The sequence below is a fragment of the Lagenorhynchus albirostris genome, chromosome 10 (assembly GCF_949774975.1).
Source record: "Lagenorhynchus albirostris chromosome 10, mLagAlb1.1, whole genome shotgun sequence".
Lineage (NCBI taxonomy): Eukaryota > Metazoa > Chordata > Mammalia > Artiodactyla > Delphinidae > Lagenorhynchus > Lagenorhynchus albirostris.
Genome location: NC_083104.1, coordinates 25,485,901 through 25,512,538, shown reverse-complemented (window position 1 = coordinate 25,512,538; position 26,638 = coordinate 25,485,901). Strand labels below are relative to the sequence as shown.

Here is a 26,638-nt window from a genome sequence, read left to right as displayed (position 1 = left end):
CACTGATGCTCCTTCCCCTGCACAGTCAACAGGCCCCTCAATGAACAAAAAAGGTCCTCTGTAGTACTCCACCAAGACTCCCCACCAACCTCATGGCTTAAGGTCTGATCGTCAACCAACTAGACCAAGAATTTCATCTTCGGAAGTGGGTGGAGGTAGTCACCAGTACAGAGAATTATACTTTGACGCCAACTCTGCTGAAACAGTCTGGCCAAGCCAATAAAAATAGAAGAATGTACCTTAGGTGCATGTCGACATGGGAAGCAGTGGAATATAAAGGTTCAGAGCGTGTGTTCCAGAGGTCAGGCCGCTGGGCTTCAAATCCCAGCCTTATTACCTAGTGATTCTGTGAACCTGGGTGAATTAACCTAGCTAAGCCTCAAGCTACCTCAACTTTAAATGAGGATAAAAATTTAATTACGACATCAGAGAGTTATGGAAAGGTTAAATGAGGTCCTCCATATAAAAATATTCAACATAGTGCTTGATCCATAGCTTAATAAACAATGAGATGTATTCTTTTTATTATCATAGTATCAGGGCCACTGCACTGTATAACTCTAGAGGATGCCCCTCACATTGTAGCCTATGGGAATGGTACCCCTGGGGTTGTGCAGTGTACAACCTGTGTGACTGTGTATGACATCCCTGATGATCATGCTACTGTGGGTATGTGGAAGTCGTGCTTCTCAACGTGGACACTTGGATTATTTCTCATGAAGAGGAGGGTGCCATGTGCTATGTGCCTGGTGTGAAATACATATTGCCAACAAACAGGTGGGTTTTTAATAGTGTCCAAGGGGGAAGCAAAAGGGAAAAATGCACACTCAAAAAGCAAGCAACAGTTCTGAGTTAGTTGTAAAGAATGGCTAAGAAGAAGAAAACCTCCCATAATGGGGTGGGGTGGGAGTCTCCAGCATCCGATTCACTGGGCTCTGAGACCGCCCTGGCATCCTACTGACGTCAGCTCAATGAGGGGAAGAAAGTTAAGACATGTGCATGCACAAAGTGCATATCAGGTGAAATGGTAGCAGAGTTGAGTGGGTACAGGGGAGGTGAGAGCCAGAATGGAGGTGAAGGCTGATTAAGGGGAGCCTGAAGGGGGCTGTACTATCAAGTGACCACGCAATGTACTGTTTAACAAGGACGCTTTTGATTATGGAAGTAGGGGCAATTGATAATTACACTAGGCCTACTCCATGCATAAACCAGGACTGCTGTAGGCAAACAGGACCGGGGCAAATCTGAAGATGGTTGCCCAGTTGCTAGCAACATTCCCTCGAAGCCTTGTGGATGTGGGGACGTTTGAAGAGAGGACTACCAGCACGCTTTGCAAATGAGGAACAATGGGTTCTAATGGGGCTTCACCCTCCGCCATCCAGCTGCCCTGCACCTCCCTCTGGCCAATGCAGTGTCACGTGAGGGCCTCCCACAGTCCTCCAACCTCCCTCACCACCCAGGTCCACTGGCCTCAAACTCTCCACTTCGGGTTCAGGCAGATGAGAAAGCATGTTGGCAGGAGGGCAACTATCTGATCCACTTTTCTTGCTGCTCCCCTCTGGTCAACTTCTAAATTTAGCCACAGGTCAGGCTATCTTAGTAGGTCTCCTGTTCTTATATAGAGCTTGAGAGCAATATGTGAGGAAGGATTTAGAAAGATCGATCTGCATGGCACAGACAAAGATGTAAATTTCTAGGCACATTTCAGATGATCAGAGAGGAGGATTTCCTCAGTGCATATCTGGCAAGGTTTCTAGTTCTTGGGATTCAGAAGGAATTGTCAATGGAGCTTGCATTTTCCCAAATGGCACTAGCATTTTTAAAAGTTGGCTAAAGCATGAGCTGTCAGCTGAGATTCACTTCTGAACACTCTCTTACTTTGTGCTCCTTGGAGCAGTCACGCAGGGTTGAGTTTGGCAGACACTGAAGATGGAGAGGGAGAGGGAGGGAGCAGGCAGGCAGTGGTAGGTCTGAAGCAAGAATTACAAAGAGAATCAAGTGGTAACACACGGGCAGAGAGGGATGAAGACACCTCTTCTTCCTTCTCTATCTGACTCTGTCAATCCCCAAACCACTCGATTATTTCCAATTTTCTCAGAACAGCTTTGCACACTTATTATTCCCACTTGATCAATGGCAAACTCCCAGTTCCGAAAATAAAGCCTCCTTGTTCTGAGTCACACAGCTGAAATGTGGCAGTGCTGGTATATGAAGCACGTCTGTAAAATTCTACAGCCTCTGGGGTTCCCAGTAACTCGTGTGGCTCAAGTACAATTAATCTGAAATGTAACTGCTTTAGCTATTCCTCCCTGCCACAGTCTGGTGGAAGTAAAAACAACAAAACCCCCACCAAACTTTAGAAGGAAAATGAGCAAAAAAAAAAAAAAATTGAGTAGACAGAGAGGGTGAGAGTCCTAAAGAAAAGAGATGACTGAAAACAATGGAACTAATCCATCAGGAGGGTGAAGGAGAGGGAAGAACAGAGCTGGAAGGCTGAATACCTACAAGGGTTAAGAATGCAGTTGTAAGAAAACAAACCCTATTTAAAACTGCATCAGAAAGAATAAAATACCTAGGAATAAATTTAACCAAGGAGGTGAGAGATCTGTACATCGAAAACTACAAGACACTGATAAAAGAAACTGAAGAAGACCGAAATAAATGGAAAGATCTTCTGTGCTCATAGACTGGAAGAATTAATATTGTTAAAAGGTCCATACTGAGGCTCCGGCTTTGGAGGTCAGATCCCAGGGAGAGCACTGGGGTTGGCCGCGTGAACACAGCCTGCAGGGGGCTAGTGCACCACAGCTAGCTGGGAGGGAGCCCAGGGAAAAGTCTGGACCTGCCTAAGAGACAAGAGACCAGGGTGCGTGAGGAGAGGGGATTCAGAGCACCGCCTAATCGAGCTCCAGAGACGGGCGCGAGCCGCGGCTATGAGCGCGGACCCCAGAGACGGGCATGAGACGCTAAGGCTGCTGCTGCCGCCACCAAGAAGCCTGTGTGCGAGCACAGGTCACTATCCACACCTCCCCTCCCGGGAGCCTGTGCAGCCCGCCACTGCCAAGGTCCCGGGATCCAGGGACAACTTCCCTGGGAGAACGCACAGCACGCCTCAGGCTGGTGCAACGTCATGCTGGCCTCTGCCGCCGCAGGCTCGCCCCGCACTCCGTGCCCCTCCTTCCCCCCAGCCTGACTGAGACAGAGCCCCCGAATCAGCGGCTCCTTTAACCCTGTCCTGTCTGAGCGAAGAACAGACGCCCTCAGGCGACCTACACGCAGAGGCGGGGCCAAATCCAAAACTGAACCCCAGGAGCTGTGCGAACAAAGAAGAGAAAGGGAAATCTCGCCCAGCAGCCTCAGGAGCAGCGGATTAAATCTCCAAAATCAACTTGATGTACCCTGCATCTGTGGAATACCTGAATAGACAACGAATCATCCCAAATTGAGGCAGTGGACTTTGGGAGCAACTGTAGACTTGGGGTTTTCTTTCTGCATCTAATTTGTTTCTGGTTTTATGTTTATCTTAGTTTAGTATTTAGAGCTTGTTATCACTGGTAGATTTCTTTATTGATTTGGTTGCTCTCTTCCTTTATATATATATATATTTTTTTTTTTTCCTTTTTCTCTTTTTTTGAGTGTGTATGTGTATGCTTCTTTGTGTGATTTTGCCTGTATAGCTTTGCTTTTACCATTTGTCCTAGGTTTCTGTCTGTCTGGTTTTTTTTTTGGAATACTTTTTAGCGCTTGTTATCATTGGTGGATTTGTTTTTTGGTTTGGTTGCCCTTTCCTTCCTTCCTTTCTTTTTTCTTTCTTTTCTTTTCGTTTCTTTCTTTTTCCTCTGTTTTATTACTTTAAAAATTTTATTTTTAATATATTTTTTTATTTTAATAACTTTAATTAATTAATTAATTAATTAATTAATTTCTCCCTTTTCTTCTGAGCAATGTGGCTGACAGGGTCTTCGTGCTCCGGCCAGGTGTCAGGCCTGTGCCTCTGAGGTGGGAGAGCTGAGTTCAGGACACTGGTCCACCAGAGACCTCTTGGATCCACGTAATATCAAATGGTGAAAGCTCTCCCAGAGATCTTCATCTCAATGCTAAGACCCAGCTCCACTCAGCGACCAGCAAGCTACAGTGCTGGGCACCCTATGCCAAACAACTAGCAAGACAGGAACACAACCCCACCATTAGCGGAGAGGCTGCCTAAAATCATAATAAGCTCACAGACACCCCAAAACACACCACTGGACACAGTCCTGCCCACCAGAAACACAAGATCCAGCCTCATTCACCAGAACACAGGCATCAGTCCCCTCCTCCAGGAAGCCTACACAACCCACTAAACCAAAGTTACCCACTGGGGGCAGACAACAAAAACAACGGGAACTACAAACTTGCAGCCTGAAAAAAGGAGACCCCCAAACACAGTAAGTTAAGCAAAATGAGAAGACAGAGAAACACACAGCAGATGAAGGAGCAAGGTAAAAACCCACCAGACCAAACAAACGAGGAGGAAATAGGCAGTCTACCTGAAAAAGAATTCAGAGTAATGACAGTAAAGACAATCCAAAATTTTGGAAATAGAATGGAGAAAATACAAGAAACGTTTAACAAGGACGTAGAAGAACTAAAGAGCCAACAAACAACGATGAACAACACAATAAATGAAATTAAAAATTCTCTAGAAGGAATCAATGGTAGAACAACTGAGGCAGATAAGTGAACTGGAAGATAAAATAGTGTAAATAACTACCACAGAGCAGAATAAAGAAAAAAGAACGAAGAGAATTGAGGACAGCCTCAGAGACCTCTGGGACAACATTAAACACACCAACATTCAAATTATAGGGGTCCCAGAAGAAGAAGAGAAAAAGAAAGGGACTGAGAAAATATTTGAAGAGATTATAGTTGAAAACTTCCCTAATATGGGAAAGGAAATAGTTAATCAAGACCAGGAAGTGCAGAGAGTCCCATACAGGATAAATCCAAGGAGAAACACGCCAAGACACATATTAATCAAACTATCAAAAATTAAATACAAAGAAAAAATATTAAAAGCAGCTAGGGAAAAACAAAAAATAACATAGAAGGGAATCCCCATAAGGTTAACAGCTGATCTTTCAGAAGAAACTCTGCAAGCCAGAAGGGAGTGGCAGGACATATTTAAAGGGATAAAAGGGGAAAACCTACAACCAAGATTACTCTACCCAGCAAGGATCTCATTCAGATTCAACGCAGAAATTAAAACCTTTACAGACAAGCAAAACCTAAGAGAATTCAGCACCACCAAACCAGCTTTACAACAAATGCTAAAGGAACTTTTCTAGACAGGAAGCACAAGAGAAGGAAAAGACCTATAATAACAAACTCAAAACAATTAAGAAAATGGTAATAGGAACATACATACTGATAACTACCTTAAATGAAAATGGATTAAATGCTCCCACTAAAAGACACAGACTGGCTAAATGGATACAAAAACAAGACCCGTATACATGCCGTCTACAAGAGGCCCACTTCAGACCTAGGGACACATATAGACTGAAAGTGAGGGGATGGAAAACGATATTCCATGCAAGTGGAAATCACAGGAAAGCTGGAGTAGCAGTTCTCATATCAGACAAAATAGACTTTAAAATAAAGACTATTAGAAGAGACAAAAAAGGACACTACATAATGATCAAGGGATTGATCCAAGAAGAAGATATAACAATTGTAAATATTTATGGACCCAACATAGGAGCACCTCAATACGTAAGGCAAAGGCTAATAGCCATAAGGGGAAATCGACAGTAACACAATCACAGGAGGGATGTTAACACCCCACTTTCACCAATGGACAGATCATCCAAAATGAAAATAAATAAGGAAACACAAGCTTTAAATGATACATTAAACAAGATGCACTTAATTGATATTTACAGGACATCCCATCCAAAAACAACAGAATACACTTTCTTCTCAAGTGTTAATGGAAAATTCTCCAGGACAGATCATATCTTAAGAAAACTGAAATTGTATCAAGTATCTTTTCTGACCACAACGCTATGAGACTAGATATCAACTACAGGAAAAGATCTGTAAAAAATACAAACACATGGAGGCCAAGCAATACACTACTTAATAACCAAGAGATCACTGAAAAAATCAAAGAGGAAATCAAACAATACCTAGAAACAAATAACAAGGAAAACACGACAACCTGAAACCTATGGGATGCAGCAAAAGCAGTTCTAAGAGGGAAGTTTATAGCAACACAATCCTACCTCAGGAAACAAGAAACATCTCAAATAAACAACCTACCCTTACACCTAAAGCAATTAGAGAAAGAAGAACAAAAACACCCCAAAGTTAGCAGAAGGAAAGAAATCATAAATATCAGATCAGAAATAAATGAAAAAGAAATGAAGCAAACAATAGCAAAGATCAATAAAACTAAAAGCTGGTTCTTTGAGAAGGTAAACAAAATTGATAAACCATTAGCCAGACTCACCAAGAAAAAACGGCAGAAGACTCATATCAATAGAATTAGAAATTAAAAAGGAGAAGTAACAACTGACACTGCAGAAATACAAAGGATCGTGAGAGGTTACTACAAGTAACTATATGCCAATAAAATGGACAGCCACGAAGAAATGGACAAATTATTAGAAAAGCACAACCTTCTGAGACAGAACCAGGAAGAAATAGGAAATATAAGCAGACCAAACAGAAGCACTGAAATTGAGACTGTGATTAAAAATCTTCCAACAGGGCATCCCTGGTGGCGCAATGGTTGAGAGTCCGCCTGCCAATGCAGGGGACACAGGTTCGTGCCCTGGTCTGGGAAGATCCCACAGGCCGTGGAGCGGCTAGGCCCGTGAGCCATGGCTGCTGAGCCTGCGCGTCCAGAGCCTGCGCGTCCTGAGCCTGTGCTCCGCAACGAGAGAGGCCACAACAGTGAGAGGCCCGCGTACTGCAAAAAAAAAAAAAAAATCTTCCAAGAAACAAAATACCCAGGACCAGATGGCTTCACAGGTGAATTCTAGCAAACATTTAGAGAAGAGCTAATACCTATCCTTCTCAAACTCTTCCAAAATATAGCAGAGGGAGGAACACTCCCAAACTCATACTATGAGGCCACCATCACCCTGATTCCAAAACCAGACAAAGATGTCACAAAGAAAGAAAACTACAGGCCAATATCACTGATGAACAGAGATGCAAAAATCCTCAACAAAATTCTAGCAAACAGAATCCAACAGCACATTAAAAGGATCATACACCATGATCAAGTGGGGTTTACCCCAGGAATGCAAGGATTCTTCAGTATACGCAAATCAATCAATGTGATAAACCATATTAACAAACTGAAGGAGAAAAACCATATGATCATCTCAATAGACGCAGAAAAAACTTTTGACAAAATTCAAACCCATTTATGATAAAAACCTTCCAGAAAGTAGGCATAGAGGGAACTTACCTCAACAAATAAAGGCCATATATGACAAACCCACAGCCAACATCGTCCTCCATGGTGAAAAAACTGAAACCATTTCCTCTAAGATCAGGAGCAAGACAAGGTTGTCCATTCTCACCACTATTATTCATCATAGTTTTGGAAGTTTTAGAGACAGCAATCAGAGAAGAAAAAGAAATAAAAGGAATCCAAATTGGAAAAGAAGTAAAGCTGTCACTGTTGGCAGATGACATGATACTATACATAGAGAATCCTAAAGATGCTACCAGAAAACTACTAGAGCTAATCAGTGAATGTGGTAAAGTAGCAGGATATAAAATTAATGCACAGAAATCTCTTCCTATATACTAATGATGAAAGATCTGAAAGAGAAATCTCGGAAACTCTCCCATTTACCACTGCACCAAAAAGAATAAAATACCTAGGAATAAACCTACCTAAGGAGACAAAAGACCTGTATGCAGAAAACTACAAGACACTGATGAAAGAAATTAAAAATGATACAAACAGACGGAGATATATACGATGTTCTGGGATTGGAAGAATCAACATTGTGAAAATGATTATACTTACCAAAGCAATTTACAGATTCAATGTAATCCCTATCAAACTACCAATGGCATTCTTCACAGAACTAGAACGAAAAATATCACAATTTGTATGGAAACACAAAAGACCCCGAATAGCCAAAGCAATCTTGAGAAAGAAAAACGGAGCTGGAGGAATCAGGCTCCTTGACTTCAGACTATACTACAAAGCTACCGTAATCAAGAAAGTATGGTACTGGCACAAAAACAGAAATATAGATCAATGGAACAGGATAGAAAGCCCAGAGAGAAACCCACGCACATATGGTCACCTTACTTTTGATAAAGGAGGCAAGGATATACAATGGAGAAAAGACAGCCTCTTCAATGTGGTGCTGGGAGAAGTGGACAGCTACATGTGAAAGAATGAAATTAGGACACTCACTAACACCATACACAAAAATAAACTCAAAATGGATTAAAGACCTAAAAGTAAGGCCAGACACTATAAAACTCTTAGAGGAAAACATAGGCAGAAGGCTCTATGACACAAATCACAGCAAGATCCTTTTTGACCCACCTCCTAGAGAATGGAAATAAAAACAAAAATAAACAAATGGGACCTAATGGAACTTAAATGCTTTTGCACAGCAAAGGAAACCATAAACAAGACGAAAAGACACCCCTCAGAATGGGAGAAAATATTTGCAAATGAAGCAACTGACAAAGGATTAATCTCCAAAATTTACAAGCAGCTCATGCAGTTCAATATCAAAAAAACAAACAAACAATCCAAAAATGGGCAGAAGACCTAAACAGACATTTCTCCAAAGAAGATATACAGATTGCCAACAAACACATGAAAGGATGCTCAACATCACTAATCATTAGAGAAACACAAATCAAAACCACAATGAGGTATCACCTCACACCAGCCAGAATGGCCATCATCAAAAAATCTACAAAGAATAAATGCTGGAGAGGGTGTGGAGAAAAGGGAACCCTCTTGCACTGTTGGTGGGAATGTAAATTGATACAGCCACTATGGAGAACAGTATGGAGGTTCCTTAAAAAACTAAAAATAGAACTAGCAATCCCACTACTGGGCATATACCCTGAGAAAACCATAATTCTAAAAGAGTCGTGTACCACAATGTTCACTGCAGCTCTATTTACAATAGCCAAGACAAGGAAGCAACCTAAGTGTCCATCGACTGATGAATGGATAAACAAGATGTGGCACATATATACAATGGAATATTACTCAGCCATAAAAAGAAACGAGGGCTTCCCTGGTGGTGCAGTGGTTGACAGTCTGCCTGCTGATGCAGGGGACACGGGTTCGTGCCCCGGTCCGGAAAGATCCCATGTGCCGCAGAGTGGCTGGGCCCATGAGCCATGGCCGCTGAGCCTGCACATCCGGAGCCTGTGCTCCACAACGGGAGAGGCCACAACAGTGAGAGGCCCACGTACCGCAAAAAAAAGAAACGAAACTGAGTTATTTGTAGTGAGGTGGATGCACCGAGAGTCTGTCATACGGAGGGAAGTAAGTCAGGAAGAGAAAAACAAATACCGTATGCTGACACATACATATGGAATTTAAAAAAAAAAAAAAATGGTTCTGAGGAACCAAGGGGCAGGACAGGAATAAGGACGCAGACGTAGAGAATGGACTTGAGGACACAGGGAGGGGGAAGGGTAAGCTGGGATGAAGTGAGAGAGTGGCATGGACAGATATACACTACCAAGTGTAAAATAGATAGCTAGTGGGAAGCAGCCGCAAAGCACCGGCAGATCAGCCCGGTGCTTTGTGACCGCTTAGACGGGTGGGATAGGGAGGGTGGGAGGGAGGGAGACGCAAGAGGGAGGAGATATGGGGATATATGTATATGTATTACTAATTCATTTTCTTATAAAGCAGAAACTAACACACCATTGTAAGGCAATTATACTCCAATAAAGATGTTAAAAAAAGAAAGGAAAACAGAAAAAAAAATTGCATTCTCTTTCATATGTAGCTTTAACCTATTTAATTAGAGTCCTAATTTACTTTTTTAAGGGGGGGAAACACACACACACACACACACACACACACACACACACACGCACAAGGCCCATACTACCCAAAGCACCACATGCAAAAGAATGAAACTGGACTCCAGTCTTACACCATACCCCAAATTAACTCAAAATGGATTAAAGACTTGAACGTAAAACCTGACCACAAAAGTCCTATACGTAGGGGCAAGCTCCTTGACATCAGTCTTGGCAATGAGTTTTTGGATCTGACACCAAACCAAAGGCAGCAAAATCAAAAATAAACAAGTCGGACTACATCAAACTAAAAATGGGCAAAGGACCTGAATAGCCATTTCTCAAAAAAAACCCCATACAAATGGCCAACAGATATATGAAAAGGTGCTCAACATCACTAATCATCAGGGGAATGTAAATCAAAACCACAACGAGATATCACCTCACACCCGTTGGAATGACTATTACCAAAAAGACAAGAAACAACAAATGTTAGCGAGATCCTTGCTAACAGAACACTTATGTACTGTTGGTGGGGATATAAGTTGGTGCAGCCACTCTGGAAAACAGTCCGGAGGTTCCTCCAAAAACTTAAAAATAGAGCTACCATACGATCTAGCAATTCCACTTCTGGGTGTTTACCTGAAGGAAATGAAATCACTAACTCGAAAAGATATACTCACCCCCATGTTCATGCAGCATTATTTACAATAGCCACAATACGGAAACATCCTAAGTGTCCAATGATGGATGAATGGATAAAGAAAATGTGATAGAAAGAAAAAAAAATATATGAATATAATTCAGCCATTAAAAAGAAGGAAATCCTGCCATCTGTGACAACACGGATGAACCCTGAGGGCATTATGCTAAGTGACATAAATAGACAAATACTGTAGGTCTCATTTATATGTGGAATAATCTGAAAACAAAACAAACTCAGAAAGATTGCTGGCTGCCAGAGGTGGGGGGAAGGCACAGAGTACGTGAAGGTAAAGGTAAAGGTGGTCAAAAGGTACAAACTTCCAGTAGTAAGAGAAATAAATCCTAGGGATGTAATGTACAGCATGGTGACTACAGTTAACAATACTGTACATTAAACTTGGAAGTTGCGAAGACAGTAGATCTTAAAAGTTCTCACCACAAGAAAAAAAAATTGTAACTCTGTGAGGTGATCAAAGGTAACTGTGACATAGCTGTTAATACTAAGTACACTTACTGTAGTAATCATTTTGTAATATACACATATGTCAAATCACCAGGTTTTCACTTAAAGTTAATACAACATTATATGTCAATTATATCTCAATAAAAATAGGGGGAAAAGTGGCAACGCCGTTAGCATTTGCATAAAAAAAAGGAAAAAGAAAGCAGCTGCAATATCTCATAATGGTTTAAGAGAATTGACTTAGGATCAAGCCTTCCTTCTTCCACCTGCTAGGTGTATAACATTTGGACAAATGACATCGGCCCTCCAAACCTCAGTTTCCTTGATTGCAAAATGGGATAATAATAATACCCACTTTGTCTTTTTAAACCACTTAGTGGTTAAAAAAGATTAAGTGAAGTGATGAACGTAAAGCACTTAGCCCAGTGCCGGGCACTGTCACGCCTGTCCTGAAAACCATTCCCAGTGGGAAACTCCTGTCTTACTATGCCTGTCTCTGAACCTTTTACAACTTGTACTTTGTTTCATTCCGATGTCAGTAGATACGGTTTTGCTTTTTAATATCCTTTCCCCCCTTTTCTACAAATCAATCTTCTGTACTGGAAACAGAGGTTCCCTCCTACTAATGTCCTATCCTTGCTGGCCAGGCCATTCCCCAGGGACACTTAGTGTTTTCTTTAACTAGACATTAACCTGGGGCAGGAGAAAAACAAGTCTGTTTCTGCATCAATGGAGCAGTTCTTCAGATGCCCTCAGGTTTTCAAATGCTGGAAATCCTTCGCTCATTAATCAGGGTTTCAAATGAGTGCCTGTCTTCTAGCTGATGGCCAAAGCTGTGGAAGGAGGAAAAAACCCAGAGTAGGTCCTACCTAGAGTCTGCCCCTAGTGGCTGTCTGAACTCATCCAGAATGACCACGTCTGAATATACATATTTAAAATATTTCTTCCATCTCCCCCTCCTTCTGGGAAAGTTATCTTTATGCATTTGGCTCAAGGCCTGTTCAACTTTTTCTGGAGGCAGCCAGATTTGGAACACTCAAGAACACAGACGTCGGAACGGCAGAAAAAGGAGGAGCTCTCCCACCATTGCTGGAGTGAACTGTTGGCCGTCTGACAGCAAACCTTTTGGGAAAGAGCCAGCCTTGTCACCATGCTGGAGGGCTTCATGGGGGAACGGATGTGATGATAGCAAAGGGGTTGAGCGAAACACTGGCAGGTGCCCACTTCCTGGCTCTACTTACTTCTTGCCATTCATCTGCCCTCCAAGCGTAGAGTGGACACAGCGGGGCTTGGCAGGCGCGCTCTGACTCCGGTCTAGTGTATGGGTTGCACTCGGTCTCTCCGGCTATTTTGTGTGTTCCCAGCTGACAGCCCACATTTCTCCGCCGCACGCCTTGGCCACAGGACACTGAGCACTAAAAGGACAAGAGTGCGTAAGTGGGAGCTTCGGGTCATTTGGGGGAGGGAGTGATCATCGGGGTGGAGAGGGTCATAGATCTGGGGACCGCATTCCTAATCCAATGACCCTCACAGCTATCACAAGGCTTTCTAATTTCCAGTGAAAGGGACCCAAGAGAATGTCTTAAATCTGTAAACTCACTGCCTATCAGAGGCGGTTGAGTGAGGAAGAGACTCAAGTTAGGGGGAAATCTTTCAGGTTAACAAAACTCTTGGACAGTGGAATAGGCTAGGGGAGATCATTCTGAGATATTCGGTACAACCTAGAAGTAGTGCTGCCACGTGAAATGAAAATCCCAAATGATTTCTATCCTGGAAGGTTGAAGGGTCTTGAAAATTGGAGATACAGTTCTGTACAAGAGAATTTCTTGGCAGATGGAAAATATAACTCAAGGAGAGTAAATCACTGAAGCTTTTAGGGCCTTAAAAATAGAATTAGTTTCTTCCCTCTCTTCTTCTTCTTGCTCCTATTCCTGGAGATAGGGAAATCTTTTTTTTTTTTAACTATGGAATTCGTTAAAGTATTTGTATCTATTTACAACCTCGGATGAATATACAAAAAATAAAAGCTGACAAAAAAAAAATTTCCTCCGGTGTTGTGTTTTCAGTCCGTGAAAAATACTGTTAATCAGGCTGAAACATTTTGTTGACCAAGCTGCACAACACCCTATTAATCTGTAATTAACTTTCCTCTAAATTAATTTTTTTAATGGTTTCCTCATTGCTGGGTTTCATAATCGCACTTATGGTCAGGCCAAGAATTACTGTCTTTATTAAGCTTTTGACATTCAGAAACTAAAGGCAACATCTGACTGGAAAGAACAGCCTATTACTTCACTTAGCTATTAAAAACTGTTTCCAAGTTTTTGTGATAGCTCAGCTGCCATTCATTTGTCTAATTGAGAAAACAAGCTTCACATACACTAAAGCCATATTCCTAAGAGGATGTCTTGGTAAAGAATAGAATCACGCTTTTAAATTAGACAAAAATTCTTGTCCAATTAACCTGCAGCAGGAGTCATGGTTCTCTGAGGCTAATGGGAATTTACTAACAAGAAGCACACGCTAATGAATTCTGCTGCATAATAATATTATTTCCGTTTCAGATTCTAAGAAAATAGGTGGTAGTGTTTAGAAGGCATCTTGGGAAATAATATCATTTCAGATGAGTCTATGCCAGGCAGGAGCTTAAATGTTCACATCAAAGCTAGCTGAAGAGAAGGAAATATTTTGGAGCAACATAGCTACTATTGTTTGGGTTTAATTGTATTAATTGGATTGAATGAGTTTGTGACCCACAAGGAACCAGACTTTTAATGTCATTATGTTCTTGGTGGAATGAGAGGGTGCCTGACTGCCTTGTGTACAGAGGATGGCCATTTAATACGTATGGGAGCTACGTGTATATTTCCCATTGATTACACAGGAAATGGATGAACTGCATCATAGGAGAGTTAGCACATGAATGACAGAAATCATCAGCAACCACTGACGACAAACAACCACCAAAATACCCTTTGGCTATTTGAATTGGGGGTCTTAAAAAAATAAAACAGTACCCTTCCGGAACAATGTATCCAAATGGAAACACAAGGAAAAAATAAGGACAATTAAGTAAACAAATTTGAGTTTGGCATAGAGCTAATACATATTCAAAATCTCATAAGGCTTTAATAAGGTAAAGAAAAAGGAAAAAAATGTTAAAGGCTTTCAGGGTGTATACTATTCAGGCTCTAAGTAAATGAAACTTCTTTTTGATGCTATTGTTTGTTACTGAGTAAATTATTACTTACAGTTCAGCAAAGGCAAGGTATTAAGAGCCATAAGCAACCTGTATTTTAAAAATTATTTCTACAATGTTCGATATTTTTTCAAAAGATAAAGGAAGTTTCAGTGATACAGTATGTCACTGTGGCTTCCGATTTTCATAGTGTCAAAGCTAGCCCTGAATTAACACATTCAAAAGTTTCGACAGGACTTATATGCACAGTAAGGTGTAAGCCCTGCCTCTGTGAATACAGCATCCGTGGTAATCTTTGTTCAAAATGAAGTATACTGCATCAGAGTTAGTTCTCCGTGTTTAACTTTTCTTCCTGTGCTGTCTCAGGGGAGGCAACATTTTGCATACAGAGACAGCCAGGCTTGCTTGGTGAATTCTGAGAGATCTGTGCGGAAGCCCCATGAATAAAACAGCATCAAAAAGACCTCTGCATGACCCTGGAGGTGCTGATGGTGGTGGTGTGTGCACGTGTGCGTGCTTAATTCTTCTTGGTTTATTTAGTCCACCTTTAAGTTATTCTGCAGAAGAAAGAGGTTGAGCGGTGTCTATTAACATGCCCCCCCTCCTCTGTCCCATCTATCATTTCTGCATGGCAGTCTATTTGTGCCGGTTTGAAAGTAGATGTTTTTAGTTCCAAACTACTGAGCTGGGAGCTGTGTTTCACCTCTCTGTACTCCCTACTGTGCAATGCTAGTATGCAGAACTCACCGATTTAAAAGGGAAATGATGCTTATTTCCATAGATTAAAAAAATCTCTATGGAACTTCTGATGTTTAGGGAATTGTAGTATACACTTGAAAGCCTGGAAAGAATTTTACATACTTTTTTCCAGTACAACTATTGCAACCATGGCAGTGACATTATTTAAAAGGAGGGATTAATTTGAAAAATAAGTATATGAACCAACTTTAATAAATAATAACTGGTAACAACAATAGCAAACTTAGTAAGCATTTACTAGCCGAGGCTCTATTCTAGGGTTTCTCAACCTAATAATTCATTTTCGTTGGGGGTGTCCTGTGCATTGTAGAAAGTTTAGGAGCATCCCTGGACTCTACCCTAGTACGTGTCAGCTGCATTTCCCCTCCTCTGCCAAAGTGAGATAACCAAAACTGTCTCTAGACACTGCCAAACGTCCCAAGGGATACAAAATCACTGCCAGTTGAGACCTTAGTTCTATGCTAAGCATCTTGCATAAAATATCTTTCATACTTCCTAGTAAACCTTTTAAGTAGATACTCCACAAATAAATAAAGCAAAGAACAGAGATAATCACCCTAACTCAAGCAAAAACTAAAACAGAAAATAGTCCAAGTAAATTCTATCCTAGGCAATAAACCAAAGCTACCGTGGATTAAAATTTGGCTTCCAGTTTTAAAATATGGTGCTAATGTTATGCAGGCTCTTGTACATTAGCAAGAGTGTGGGTGAAAAGCCTGTATTCAAACAATTCAACATCAATGCTTGCAGTTCAAATACAAAGTAACAAGAAAGCACAAATCACTAAGGCAACTCTAGTTCTCATCACTGACCATGTGCATATGGTTTCCCTGACTTCTCAAAGGACACACGCTACACATTTGCCATGTTTCTCCATTAGACACTTGCAGAATACTTCAGAATCAGACACCACAACCAAGCTGCTCTCATTGTAATTACAAGAAAAATCCCAACCAAAAATGGCTGGTAGGTTCATAATGCAATCTGCCAGTTACCATTTTGGCATGAGCACTGAAGAGCTTTTAAAAATTAAGTATTTCTCTGAATTTAAGACACCACTGATACCGAGACACAGTATTACATTTTGTATCACTCAGAAAGAAAACAAGGGCAACTAATTAAATCACGGCCTTCCATTGGTTGTTAGGCCCATCCTGACCACAGAAATCTCAAAATATGAAAGAAACAGGCATCTCAGGATTGAATGAATTCATGATTGATAAATGATGATAAAGTGTTACTTTCATTCTACTCTGATGATTTATTGTTTAGTCCTAATCTTCATTTGTTTGAAAAGCCTTTCTATAGGAACAGGACACATTAAAATTTTTTTATTCTGGAATTCTATTTTTTTTTTTTTTTTTTTGCGGTACGCGGGCCTCTCACTGTTGCGGCCTCTCCCGTTGCGGAGCACAGGCTCCGGATGCGCAGGCTCAGCGGCCATGGCTCACGGGCCCAGCCGCTCCGCGGCACGTGGGATCTTCGCGGACTGGGGCACGAACCCGTATCCCCTGCATCGGCAGGCGGACTCTCAACCACTGCGCCACCACGGAAACCCCAATGCTTTTGAATCATGTGACTACAAAGCCTTCACATTTATCAAGCTGAATCAAGAAATGGATGCTGATTGCGTCTGAAAATTTCATCCCTCAGCTCTTGATCAAAATCATGTAAACAAACTGAACATGACCTTTTGAAAAAAAATGCTTTCAAACTTTATTGAGGATGTTTTCCAATAAAAGCTATTCTTTTTTTGGAAAAATGTCCTTGACACATTCCAGATTTTCAAAAGATGTAAAAGTGAAACATTCCGCTTTAAACCTCAAAACACCAATTCTGAGGGAGAGACAAAGAAGATTAGCAAGGCTATACTAGTTTCCTATCCCAATATTCTATGTGCCTTGTTATCGTCACACATTTTGACATGATGAGAAATTGCAATAATTATTCTCCCTACCTTGAAGATGAGATGACTAGAATATAGCTACCAGCAGAAAACAGAACCACCAGACATAAAACTTGCTAAATATTGTTGCAAATGAATAATCGTTATTCTTGCTTTATGTTCCTGCCTTAGGGATATTTCTGTTTACTATGGGATCATTAGTAAACCAATAACCTTTAATCATGCAGACTGTCTTTCTCCATCAAACTCTGGGTCTGATTATTCTCAGGTATGCTTCTAAATTGCACAAATTGGATTTTACCCATGCAGCATCTTGTCTTGCCTGCTTTTATAATTCATTTCTATAAATCGAATCAGAGCATTAGAAAGTTGGCCACAGATCATTACATAACTGTGTTTACTTGCATTTTCCACAAAGGTAACTAGACTTTTCTAGGCAATCCTTTTGAACAGGTGCGGGTCTTTTCTGGGGAGGGATTCCGATAATCCTATTACCTTATGTTTGAAAAAACCCCAAGGGTTCAAACCTAATCATCGCAGCTTTGTGAACAATTTTAGACTTCGCATCAAGATCACAGGATACTAGAGTAAAACTCACTCTGTGTTTACCAATAAAGAGTGAAAGATTCTTTTAATCATCCTTTTATTGAATGAATTGGCCTTTATAATGAATGCCATTTACATACTCTCAACTTAATATTCAGGACAAGATGCAAATAGTAGATATGTCCAAGGGACATAAAGAAAAGTAACAGAGCATGAAAGTGTGCAAGAGGACAAGCTAATTAGTGTGGTATCTTAAATAATGTTAGCTGTAGGCTTTTACATGCATTGAATAGCTCCCAAAATAAAAAGGGCTGGAAGTTACAGATGACACTGGTCACTTAAGACGAACCATTAAGGATGACCAGTATGAAATACTGCCTAGAAATCTGGTCCCTTAAGGAAGCCAGAGGAGGAGTTAGCTCTGGCTGGGCACAGATGCTTTGATGGTTAAAACAAAAATAAAAACAAAACATGATCATCATGATAAAAGCATTGAGGGATGAGGCTCCCCTGCTGGGGAGTGATGCAGGCCATGTTTTATTTCTCTGTGAAGAGAATAAGACTGTGAGGTATGGGAGACGATGATGGCAGCTCAGGGCATTTAAGAAAAATTCACGTTTCTAGAAGAATTTTCTATTAGTCATGTGGAGGATTTCTATTAGTCAAATGGAGGATTCTCAATTCCTCCTCATGCTAACACACCTGTGCAAAGCTTCTTTGGGGTATCAGGAATCAAGAACCAGGCCCTGAAAGCATCAATTCTAGAGGTTGCTAACCTCGAACCTAGTTTTCTATTGATTCTCCGGAGTACCTTCATACATCTCCACTGCATAGGAGAGCGACAAATTCAGTAAAACCTTCCTGAATCAAATTAATGGAGAGAAAGGCCACACTGAATACAGAATATGTGAAAAGAAATTGGGTCTTATTACTTTTAAGTAAGCACCTCAACCAAGCTGAGGAAATGGACAAGTGTGGAGTGACAAGATCTACTTTAAGGGCCAGATATGAGTGACTTTTGTTCACCCCTCAATTGTTTATAGGTAAACAGAAGCTTCTCAAATTCCCTCCTGAATTCAATACGGAAACTCTCCCACCCAGTTCCTGACTAGGTTACCAAAGGTTTAGAATTAGTAGAGTCTAACTGTAGTCAGTTTCTTGGGTACTTACTCTCCTTCCCCATTGGATATACACACATCACACTCATCCAAGTAAAAAAGATATTACTTCTGAGATCTTATTAGATTTAAGACCCCAGAGCTAGGTACATGGCATTCATTACTGCTTTAAATCCTCATAAGAGCTATATGAAGTCAGCTCGGCAAGGTCAAACAAATCACCCAAGGTTGCAGAGCTAGGAAATGACAGAGAACTTCCCCATCTGTCCCCCACCTCTATTGTATACAAGCTAACAGGCAGAGAAGTATTCTCGAATACTTTATATTGACAGCCTTTTCTTTAAGAACCTCAAAGGTAAATTCAGACTCAATTCCTGCCAGGTAACAGAGTCAACCTTACTAGAATCTGAATTAGTGGTTTTTTAAGTGGTAAACAGTAATAAAAATGCCATCAGCGAAGGATTGAGGGGCTACTCCGTCCTAGACGGCTGACATCTACATCTACCACCGCTTAATCCTCACAACCCTCACAACTGTCCTACTGTAGATGGTATCCAAAGTGCCAAGGGCTGAAGCCACTTGCCCAAGGTCCCACAGCTGGCGACATAAAGCTGTTTCCCTCCCTGTCCCCAAGCTCCCCTCTGAAAAACCAAAACCGCGCAGGGAAACAAGCCAGCACACGGGTGTCAGCCGTGTGGCCGAAGGTAAGGAAGCAGTCACGAGAGGAGAAGCGTTGCTCACCTGACTCCACGCGCCAGCCTTCCACTTGGGGCATCTTCCTCCTCGGCACTTTCTGTGCCCATTTGGCTTAGCAAGGTGTTTACAGTAATCACTTTCTAAATGACTTCCATCTTTTGCCATGCAGTAAACATTTCGTTGTTTATGCCCTCGACCACAAGAGACAGAACACTGAAATATAAAGCAATGGCAAGGTTGTTTTTTTTTTTAAATCACAAGGAATTTGATAAAAACCTGTGTCGTGAGATGTTACGATCATGCCTAACGAGAGTCACCACTCCCCCCTTTTGCAGTGCCATTTTGGATAACACCTCAAGGCTCAACACGGAAGGAAGGCAGCAATGGAGAAAACCATGTGGACAGCATGACAGCAGGAATCCTGTTTAGTATCTTGGGTCACTCAAGAACGAGGGTAAATCCTGGTAATTTAGGCCAAAAATGAAGCCCACGAACCTGAAATTACCATGAAATTCTGATTTACAGAAGTCCTACTATGAATTAGTTAGGATTCCTTTCAGACATCTCACTTCATGCAATCGCTGATGAAGACATTTCTTCAACAAACTACCTCACAATTCACTCTTTTGGATAAAGGTGTGTTTCCAAATTCAGCTGTGTCCCATTTCCTAGTGAACTGATTTAAGGAAACTCTTCTACCATTTTTCAGAGGAGAAGCTCTCATTTTCCCAGTCCATTGGAAAGGAGGTGAAAAAGGCATGTTAGAAACTGAAAGGTAAGCTAGCAGGTGGGTCAGTGCCAAGTTTGGGAGGGAGGCATTACCTTTCAACTTTGATCTGCAGGTTCACTGAACTGTTTTAATGTGACCTTGTCTGACCACATCTAAGAAACTTGACTTTGATTTCAGAGTAGGTTTCTCAGAAAGGTTTAGGAATCAAAGGGCTCATGGCGTCAGGACAAAAATTTGATATGACAGCTTCTTGTGGAATAGGCAAGAGGCTGGCCCCCATGAGTCTGCTGAGATATTCAACGTCCATTGCCTCATTAGCGATTACAGAAGTCATTACCACTTGGATCATAAGCTTACTGGCTCCCGTTTTCAAGACACATTATTTCCCAATATAATGTCCTTACATGTCAGAGGGAAATGGGCTTAACAATGAAGAGCAAAATGTGAAAACACAACAAAAATAGATTTCAAGTGCCATTTCCTTCTACTCAATGTTTCTAATTCCCCTGCTAACTCTGTGATTTTGTTAACTTAAATGGCCAGAGTACCCTTTTATGCCTAATAGGTAAATGGCACCATGTAAAACATGTAGCCTAACATAAATCCAAACACTATTACCAAGCAAGCTCAAAGTGCTCCCATTCGTAAATGTGTCAGACGCGTTTTTCTAGTAAACATAAACCATTATAAAAATTCCAATAGCAGCTGCTAGAGAAATTTAAAATATGTATATTAATATGTTTGGCTATAACTTTTAACTTTAGGAGATGGAAACGTTGTTTTGAGCTCTCATCTTGTGAGTATTATGATTTGGAGTAGTCATTCTGGCAGTCTTAATAGGGTATACAGTGTGGAAGGAAAGAGCTGAATTTAGATATCTACACCAAAACAAAAATATCCATCCTTCAACGTACAGTGTTTTGATGTATATAAAGGCTTTGGGCTATAATTCGAGAAGGCTTTTAGAATGAACCTCCAAGAAGTATACCTATAAACCAATTGTCTAATGACTTACACACAGATAATCCCTGTTACCAGTGACTATTTTAATATTTAAAAATGTTACTTCCACCAAAAAATAAAGGCACAGTTAGAATCTGAGGTGAGATCACTTGTTTATTCAGCAAACATTTATTGAGCACCTACTAAGTTTCATACGTTACGCAAAGTGCTGGGAATACAGTGGTAAGTAAAACTGATATAATTCCAGCCCCCATGGAGTTTACGGACCAGTGAGGGAGGCCAGCATTAATCAAGTGATGACAAAAATAAATATATACATGCTAACTGAGATGAGTACTCTGAAGAAAACAAGCTGGAGTGGTTGCAAGAGGGCTCCCTGAGGCATTCCCTGGGGCCAGACCATGCAGAGCTCATAGGTCATAATAATATATTTCATTCTCCACAAGAGGGAAAATCACTGAGGAGATTTAAGTTGGGATAAGACACAGTCTGATTTTTCTTTCAAAAATTCTACTTTGACTACCGGCTAGGCAATGAGTGGAAATACAGCATAAGTGGAAACAAGAAAACTGCTCAGGAAGCTAATGCATTTGTCCAAGCAAGAGGTGATGGTGGCATAGATTAGGGTGCAGAGTGGAGGGGTGAAGGAAGTTGGTGAATTGAAGACGCATTTTTTGAAGTAGAAATGATAATTCCTGATGGATCAGCTGTGGGGTGTAGGGGAGAGGGCAGATCTCCCCTCCCAGGAGGGAAGGTCTCCTGGGTTTCTGGTATGGGCAACTGGATAGACAGTGATGACATGAATAGAGATGGGAAAAACTGCATTGGGAGTCAAGAATATATTACTTCGTAGGAAATGAGCTGAACTTAAAGGATATGGATTCACGGGTGGTAATGTGCTTGATTATGGTGAAGAAATAGACATAGTTGTCTTATTAATCAGATGAACATGGGTCAACTTAAAGCAAGTCTACCTTGAAGGATCATCATTTCAATACACAAACAGTCCAGACAAGCTGTCCCTTAGTACGGAGGGGAGAAAGAGAATTGGTGGAAATGCTGGTTTAGTAATCTACCCATTGATCTGTCAGTTCCATGAGGGCAGGGATTACGGAAGTTTTGTTCATCACTATACTCCAGCACTTTGCATAATTCTTGGAACTTAGTAGGTGCTCAGTAAATGTTGAATACACAAATGAAACAAATCCCATTTAGTGGTCGCTGGAAGAGATAACCGAAAAGTAGGGAGCAATCTACAGAGGCAGAATTAGAAAAGGCACAGCTTTCTCCCACTTATTGGGTGCCAGTCACTGCTCTAAGACTTTATATACATTATCTCATTTAATCATTCCAATAACCATAGAGACAGATACTATTACTGGAGACAAATGGTGTTTTCAAAATGGCATAACCAAAATGCTTTGTATGTATATATCTCTTCCCACATGACTCCAATCCAAGTGGCTAGATGTCTGTTGGGAACATAACAGCACAATGAAAATAATTAAGTTATCAACAACATCACTGATAATAATTCATCCGAGGGGCACCACTGGTGCCACCAACATCTATTGCCCATGAAATGAAGACAGATGAAGTTGATACGAAATATGAAGCCTTAAAGATCTTTTCAATATCTGGATTAGCTGCATCCCACCCATTCCTACGTGTGGTTTTCTCATTTGGGAACTTCAATGGAACTGACTTGGAAAACAGGATGCAATACTACACATATTATTTGCCTCAAATTAAGATCGAAAAGCGATAAGGAAATTCACAAGATATCTACTCTGATAGCAAACACTTTTCATTTCATGCTTTCTAACTTACCAATGAAGAAAAGCAGCTGCTTGTGGAAATTTTCCTATCTAACAGGTTTATTAGTGGGTCTATTATGATCTCATAAAGAAGTTATCATCTTGATAATCCAACACAGGTGTCAGCTCTTCTATTCTGAGGGAAATTTCCATCTGATTTTTTCCAGTCCTTTCCCAGGCAGTGACTTTTGCATCAATGTGCATCACAGATTATAATAGTTAAATTTAGAGTGTCACCTAGTACATATTACTTATTGGCTACATATCTGAGGGTTCTTGCTCTGCGGAATATTTTATTCCTTATATTTACAGCCAAAATAATCTCCTAGTTTGCCAGTAGGACTCTGACTTTTTCCTCTGGAGAAACAATCCAACTTGTTTAAGAGAATGATTTCCCCCCAACTTTGGGCAACACTCTCAAACAAAGTAATCTCTGCTTGTTACATAGAAACACCAAGGTCAGTATCTCAAATGCCTGGGCTTTTGTTTCTGCGAGGTCATTCAAAGGCAATGTTTAATGTGGAGCTTTGTTCAGATGCTGTCTTTACTTTTTAGACGAAGGTCTAAGAGTTTAAAATCCTTGCATTTCAACACATCTGGTGGAAACAGAACTGGCTCCCTCTCTAGAGGTAGCTCTGGATGTGGTGTGGATTTGTATCTCACTGTTCCTGGTGTGCTGTCCCTGGCATTAGGGTTGTCCTGCATCGGTTCTTTCACTTATACTGAGGGGCTGGGTCTCTGTCGCCAAGAAGCCAGCTAACAACCCCAGTGTGTCTGCTTGGATGAGAAGGGGTGAAGACCTAGAAAGAATGAGATCTCCAGCATTGCCGAGGCTGCTGAGAACCTGGACATCCAAATACAGATGGGAGGACCACACGGAATTGGTAAGGACGCCATGAGGAACCAAGAAGGAATAGGAAGGGGAGGCCTTAGGTCAGGGATGCACACAGAATCTGGCTAGAAGGAAGCTTCTCGATGGGGCTAGATGATGCTGGGGCTCAGAGGAAGCACCGGAGTGGATGGGGTGTGGGCCAGGACTGCCTGAGTCATAGCAGATGCTTATACATAAGGGTTAATAGATGGTCTAGGAGGACAGTCCCAGCAGAGTGGGCACAGTTGAGTGTGTCTGCGTGATTCCTATTTCCAAGTGATCTTTATACATAAGATTCTGTTTATATGAAATGTCTTATGGAGGATGTTGATCAACTAGTCCATATTTCCAACCAGAGGACTGGTTGACAGCAGGTTAGGAGTAAGAATTGAGAAGCCAAGAGAAAGGTCATATACTAGAATCCATTACCAAGATAAGCCAAGACTCTGATAATCTACAGATTTTTGACAATCAGGTTTAACCATCACTCTGAGACTGGTGAGCAGAGTTCAGTTGTGAGACAGGAGACTGTACTAATTATTATTCAAGGCCTTTCCCTTGTGATTCTATAAAATATGAAAAAAACATCTAAATCACTTCATCTAAAAAATGAAGTGTGTCTTTTCATAACAACAAGGTCTTCTTTCTTTTTTCTTTCTTTTCAACAAGCTCTTGATTCTACTCTCATTTTGACTTTGTTTAAGAAACATAAAGGCAGACCTCATCTGGAAAGTATGATATCAAAAAGGAGGCAATGCTCATGCCCATGGTTCAGAACTGCCTTCGCCAGTTATAATGACAAGTGAAGTGAGTATCGCATGAACATCACACAATCAGAAAAGGCAGAGGGATTCCAGCCTGTACCCACTGTTCCACCGGGGGTGGGGGGAAGAATGTTGAGTGCAGAGATATAGACTTAGGGATCAAAGTTTCAAATCTGCTCAGTGCAAGACCTGGAAAACCATGTGGGCTCGTCACATAGAAAAAAGACAGTAGCTGCAATCCACATGTTTATTACTGCTTTCCACACTGTAGGCACTGAGCAAATATTTATGGGAATGAATGAATACATGAAAGCTATAGCCATCATAGAAGTGTACGATAAACCAAATGTCATGTTTTCCTAAAGGTTTCAAGAAAGAACCACCTGGAATCTGACGCCCAGTGCTAATGCTGAACTGATTTGGCAGTTATTCAAATTCAAAGAGGCCACCCCAAAGGCACTCTTTCAGTTGGAGCAGAGCTATTAGAAATCACACCATGAGCGCTTACTATCAGTGGGACCATAAGCTGAAGGCTACTGGCTTCTCCTATTTAATCCCTACAGCAACCTTGTGGCTCAGGTACTATTAGGATTCCTCTTTACAAATAAGGAGACTGAGGATTAAAGAGGTGACCTCACTTGCCCAGGGTCACAGAGCCAGGAAGCAAGCAGCGTTAGCCTTCACATATAGCATGTGTTTTTCCAGAACCGCCATTTTCTTCCCTAAGTTATACTGAAGAGAGGGCTTGGTTAAGAAAACAGGCTGCTCACCCCTGCTTACCCATGGTGATAACAGAAATCTAGGACTTTAAAGAAATGTCCCTTAAGACTATTTTAGAGACCTCTGTGACTCCTCAGTCTCCCAGGAAGAGGATGGTTATCCAACCTATTTCTGACTTTAATACTTTCTTCACAAACTCTTTAACACCCTGGGAAGAAAGACGCTATGAAAAGTAAATACACCATCATGTACAATAATATAAATATAAATAAAGAGCCACATTTCTCTTTGCCCAAAGCCACACTCTGGTTTTCTCTTGAACATTTGTCAAGGTCGATTCACCCTTGGCATTCAGCCTGATGCCACATGGTGAACGATCATCTCTATTCACTGGTGAACGGCGCTTTGCGTGGTCATGAATGGAAGGTTACAGGTTGTAAATTTTGGCCTGCCGATCCACCAGGGATTAAGCTCTCAAATCTCTGAGCTATAGATCATCTCAGCATATTTTATATATATTTTTATTCAGTCCATGTCTTTATTTTACAAATTCAATGCTACGGAAAAGGAGACACGTCATGCTCACTGTCACACAGTAAAGAAGGAACAGACGTAGGCTTATGACTAGGAGCTCCTGTACCTAGCAAGGAACACCATTTGGTGCCCTTTGCACTGGGGATTTGTGACCAGATTCTGGCGCTCTGTGTGTTGCTTGGGAACCACAGCTAACCAGGCATCCTGATTCCTTCCACTCCAACTCAGTCATGATCACATAGAGCTAGCAGGATGGGCTGGGGCCAGCCAAGGCAGGTGGTGTAGATTCTGCGCCTCTGGCTTTGAGGAATTACCAACACCAATATGAACAAGCATGGGTTTCACCACCTCTTCTTCTAAGGTACCAGTTAAAAACAAATTCCACTGGGTGGCTGTGCATGGGATTCCACAGCTCACCACATGGGTGTGTGCCTTCACCTTGCTCTAAAATGTAGCCCTTCAAGGCGCAGGTTTTGGAGTCAGACAGACCTACGTTGCAGTGCCATCTGCCATTTTACCACAGTGCCATTTGGAGCAAGTTACTCTCAGCTCAGATCTGTTCTCTGTAAAATGGGGATAATAGCACTATGCGTACGCAACAGGGCTGCCTTACAATTAGATGAGGTAATGCATACAGAGCTCTTGGTGCTTTGGCCCGACAGTGTAAAAATCAATACACGTCCACTGTTCCTGCTACTACTACTTCTACTCCGTGGACTCTTTAAAAATATCTCCTAACATGCAGTTTAAAAGGTGAGTATTTTAAAAAATGTATGTTTACTCATGGAGTCTAAAATTAACATTCTAATACAGGCACTGCTGGGTGA

The 26,638-nt window shown here is 41.3% G+C and overlaps 1 protein-coding gene and 1 long non-coding RNA gene across 3 annotated transcripts in view; one reads left to right on the top strand and one right to left on the bottom strand.

The window, feature by feature from the left end:
- The window catches only part of ADAMTS9 (ADAM metallopeptidase with thrombospondin type 1 motif 9), a 223,826-nt gene that overhangs the window by 88,459 nt on the left and 108,729 nt on the right, over positions 1-26,638 (bottom strand). For both annotated transcript variants that reach the window (XR_009542735.1, XM_060161420.1), the window contains 2 exons: positions 19,458-19,625; positions 12,430-12,603 (listed from right to left, as the gene is read on the bottom strand). Coding sequence is in view for 1 of the 2 variants with exons in the window: in XM_060161420.1 (XP_060017403.1) it covers positions 12,430-12,603; positions 19,458-19,625 (342 nt within the window). In the remaining variant the exon portion in view is untranslated. The remainder of the gene's footprint in view (positions 1-12,429; positions 12,604-19,457; positions 19,626-26,638) is intronic.
- On the top strand, positions 23,626-25,530 carry LOC132528071 (uncharacterized). The gene is made up of 3 exons (XR_009543125.1): positions 23,626-23,806; positions 24,498-24,600; positions 24,923-25,530. It is a non-coding gene; the product is annotated as an uncharacterized LOC132528071 (long non-coding RNA).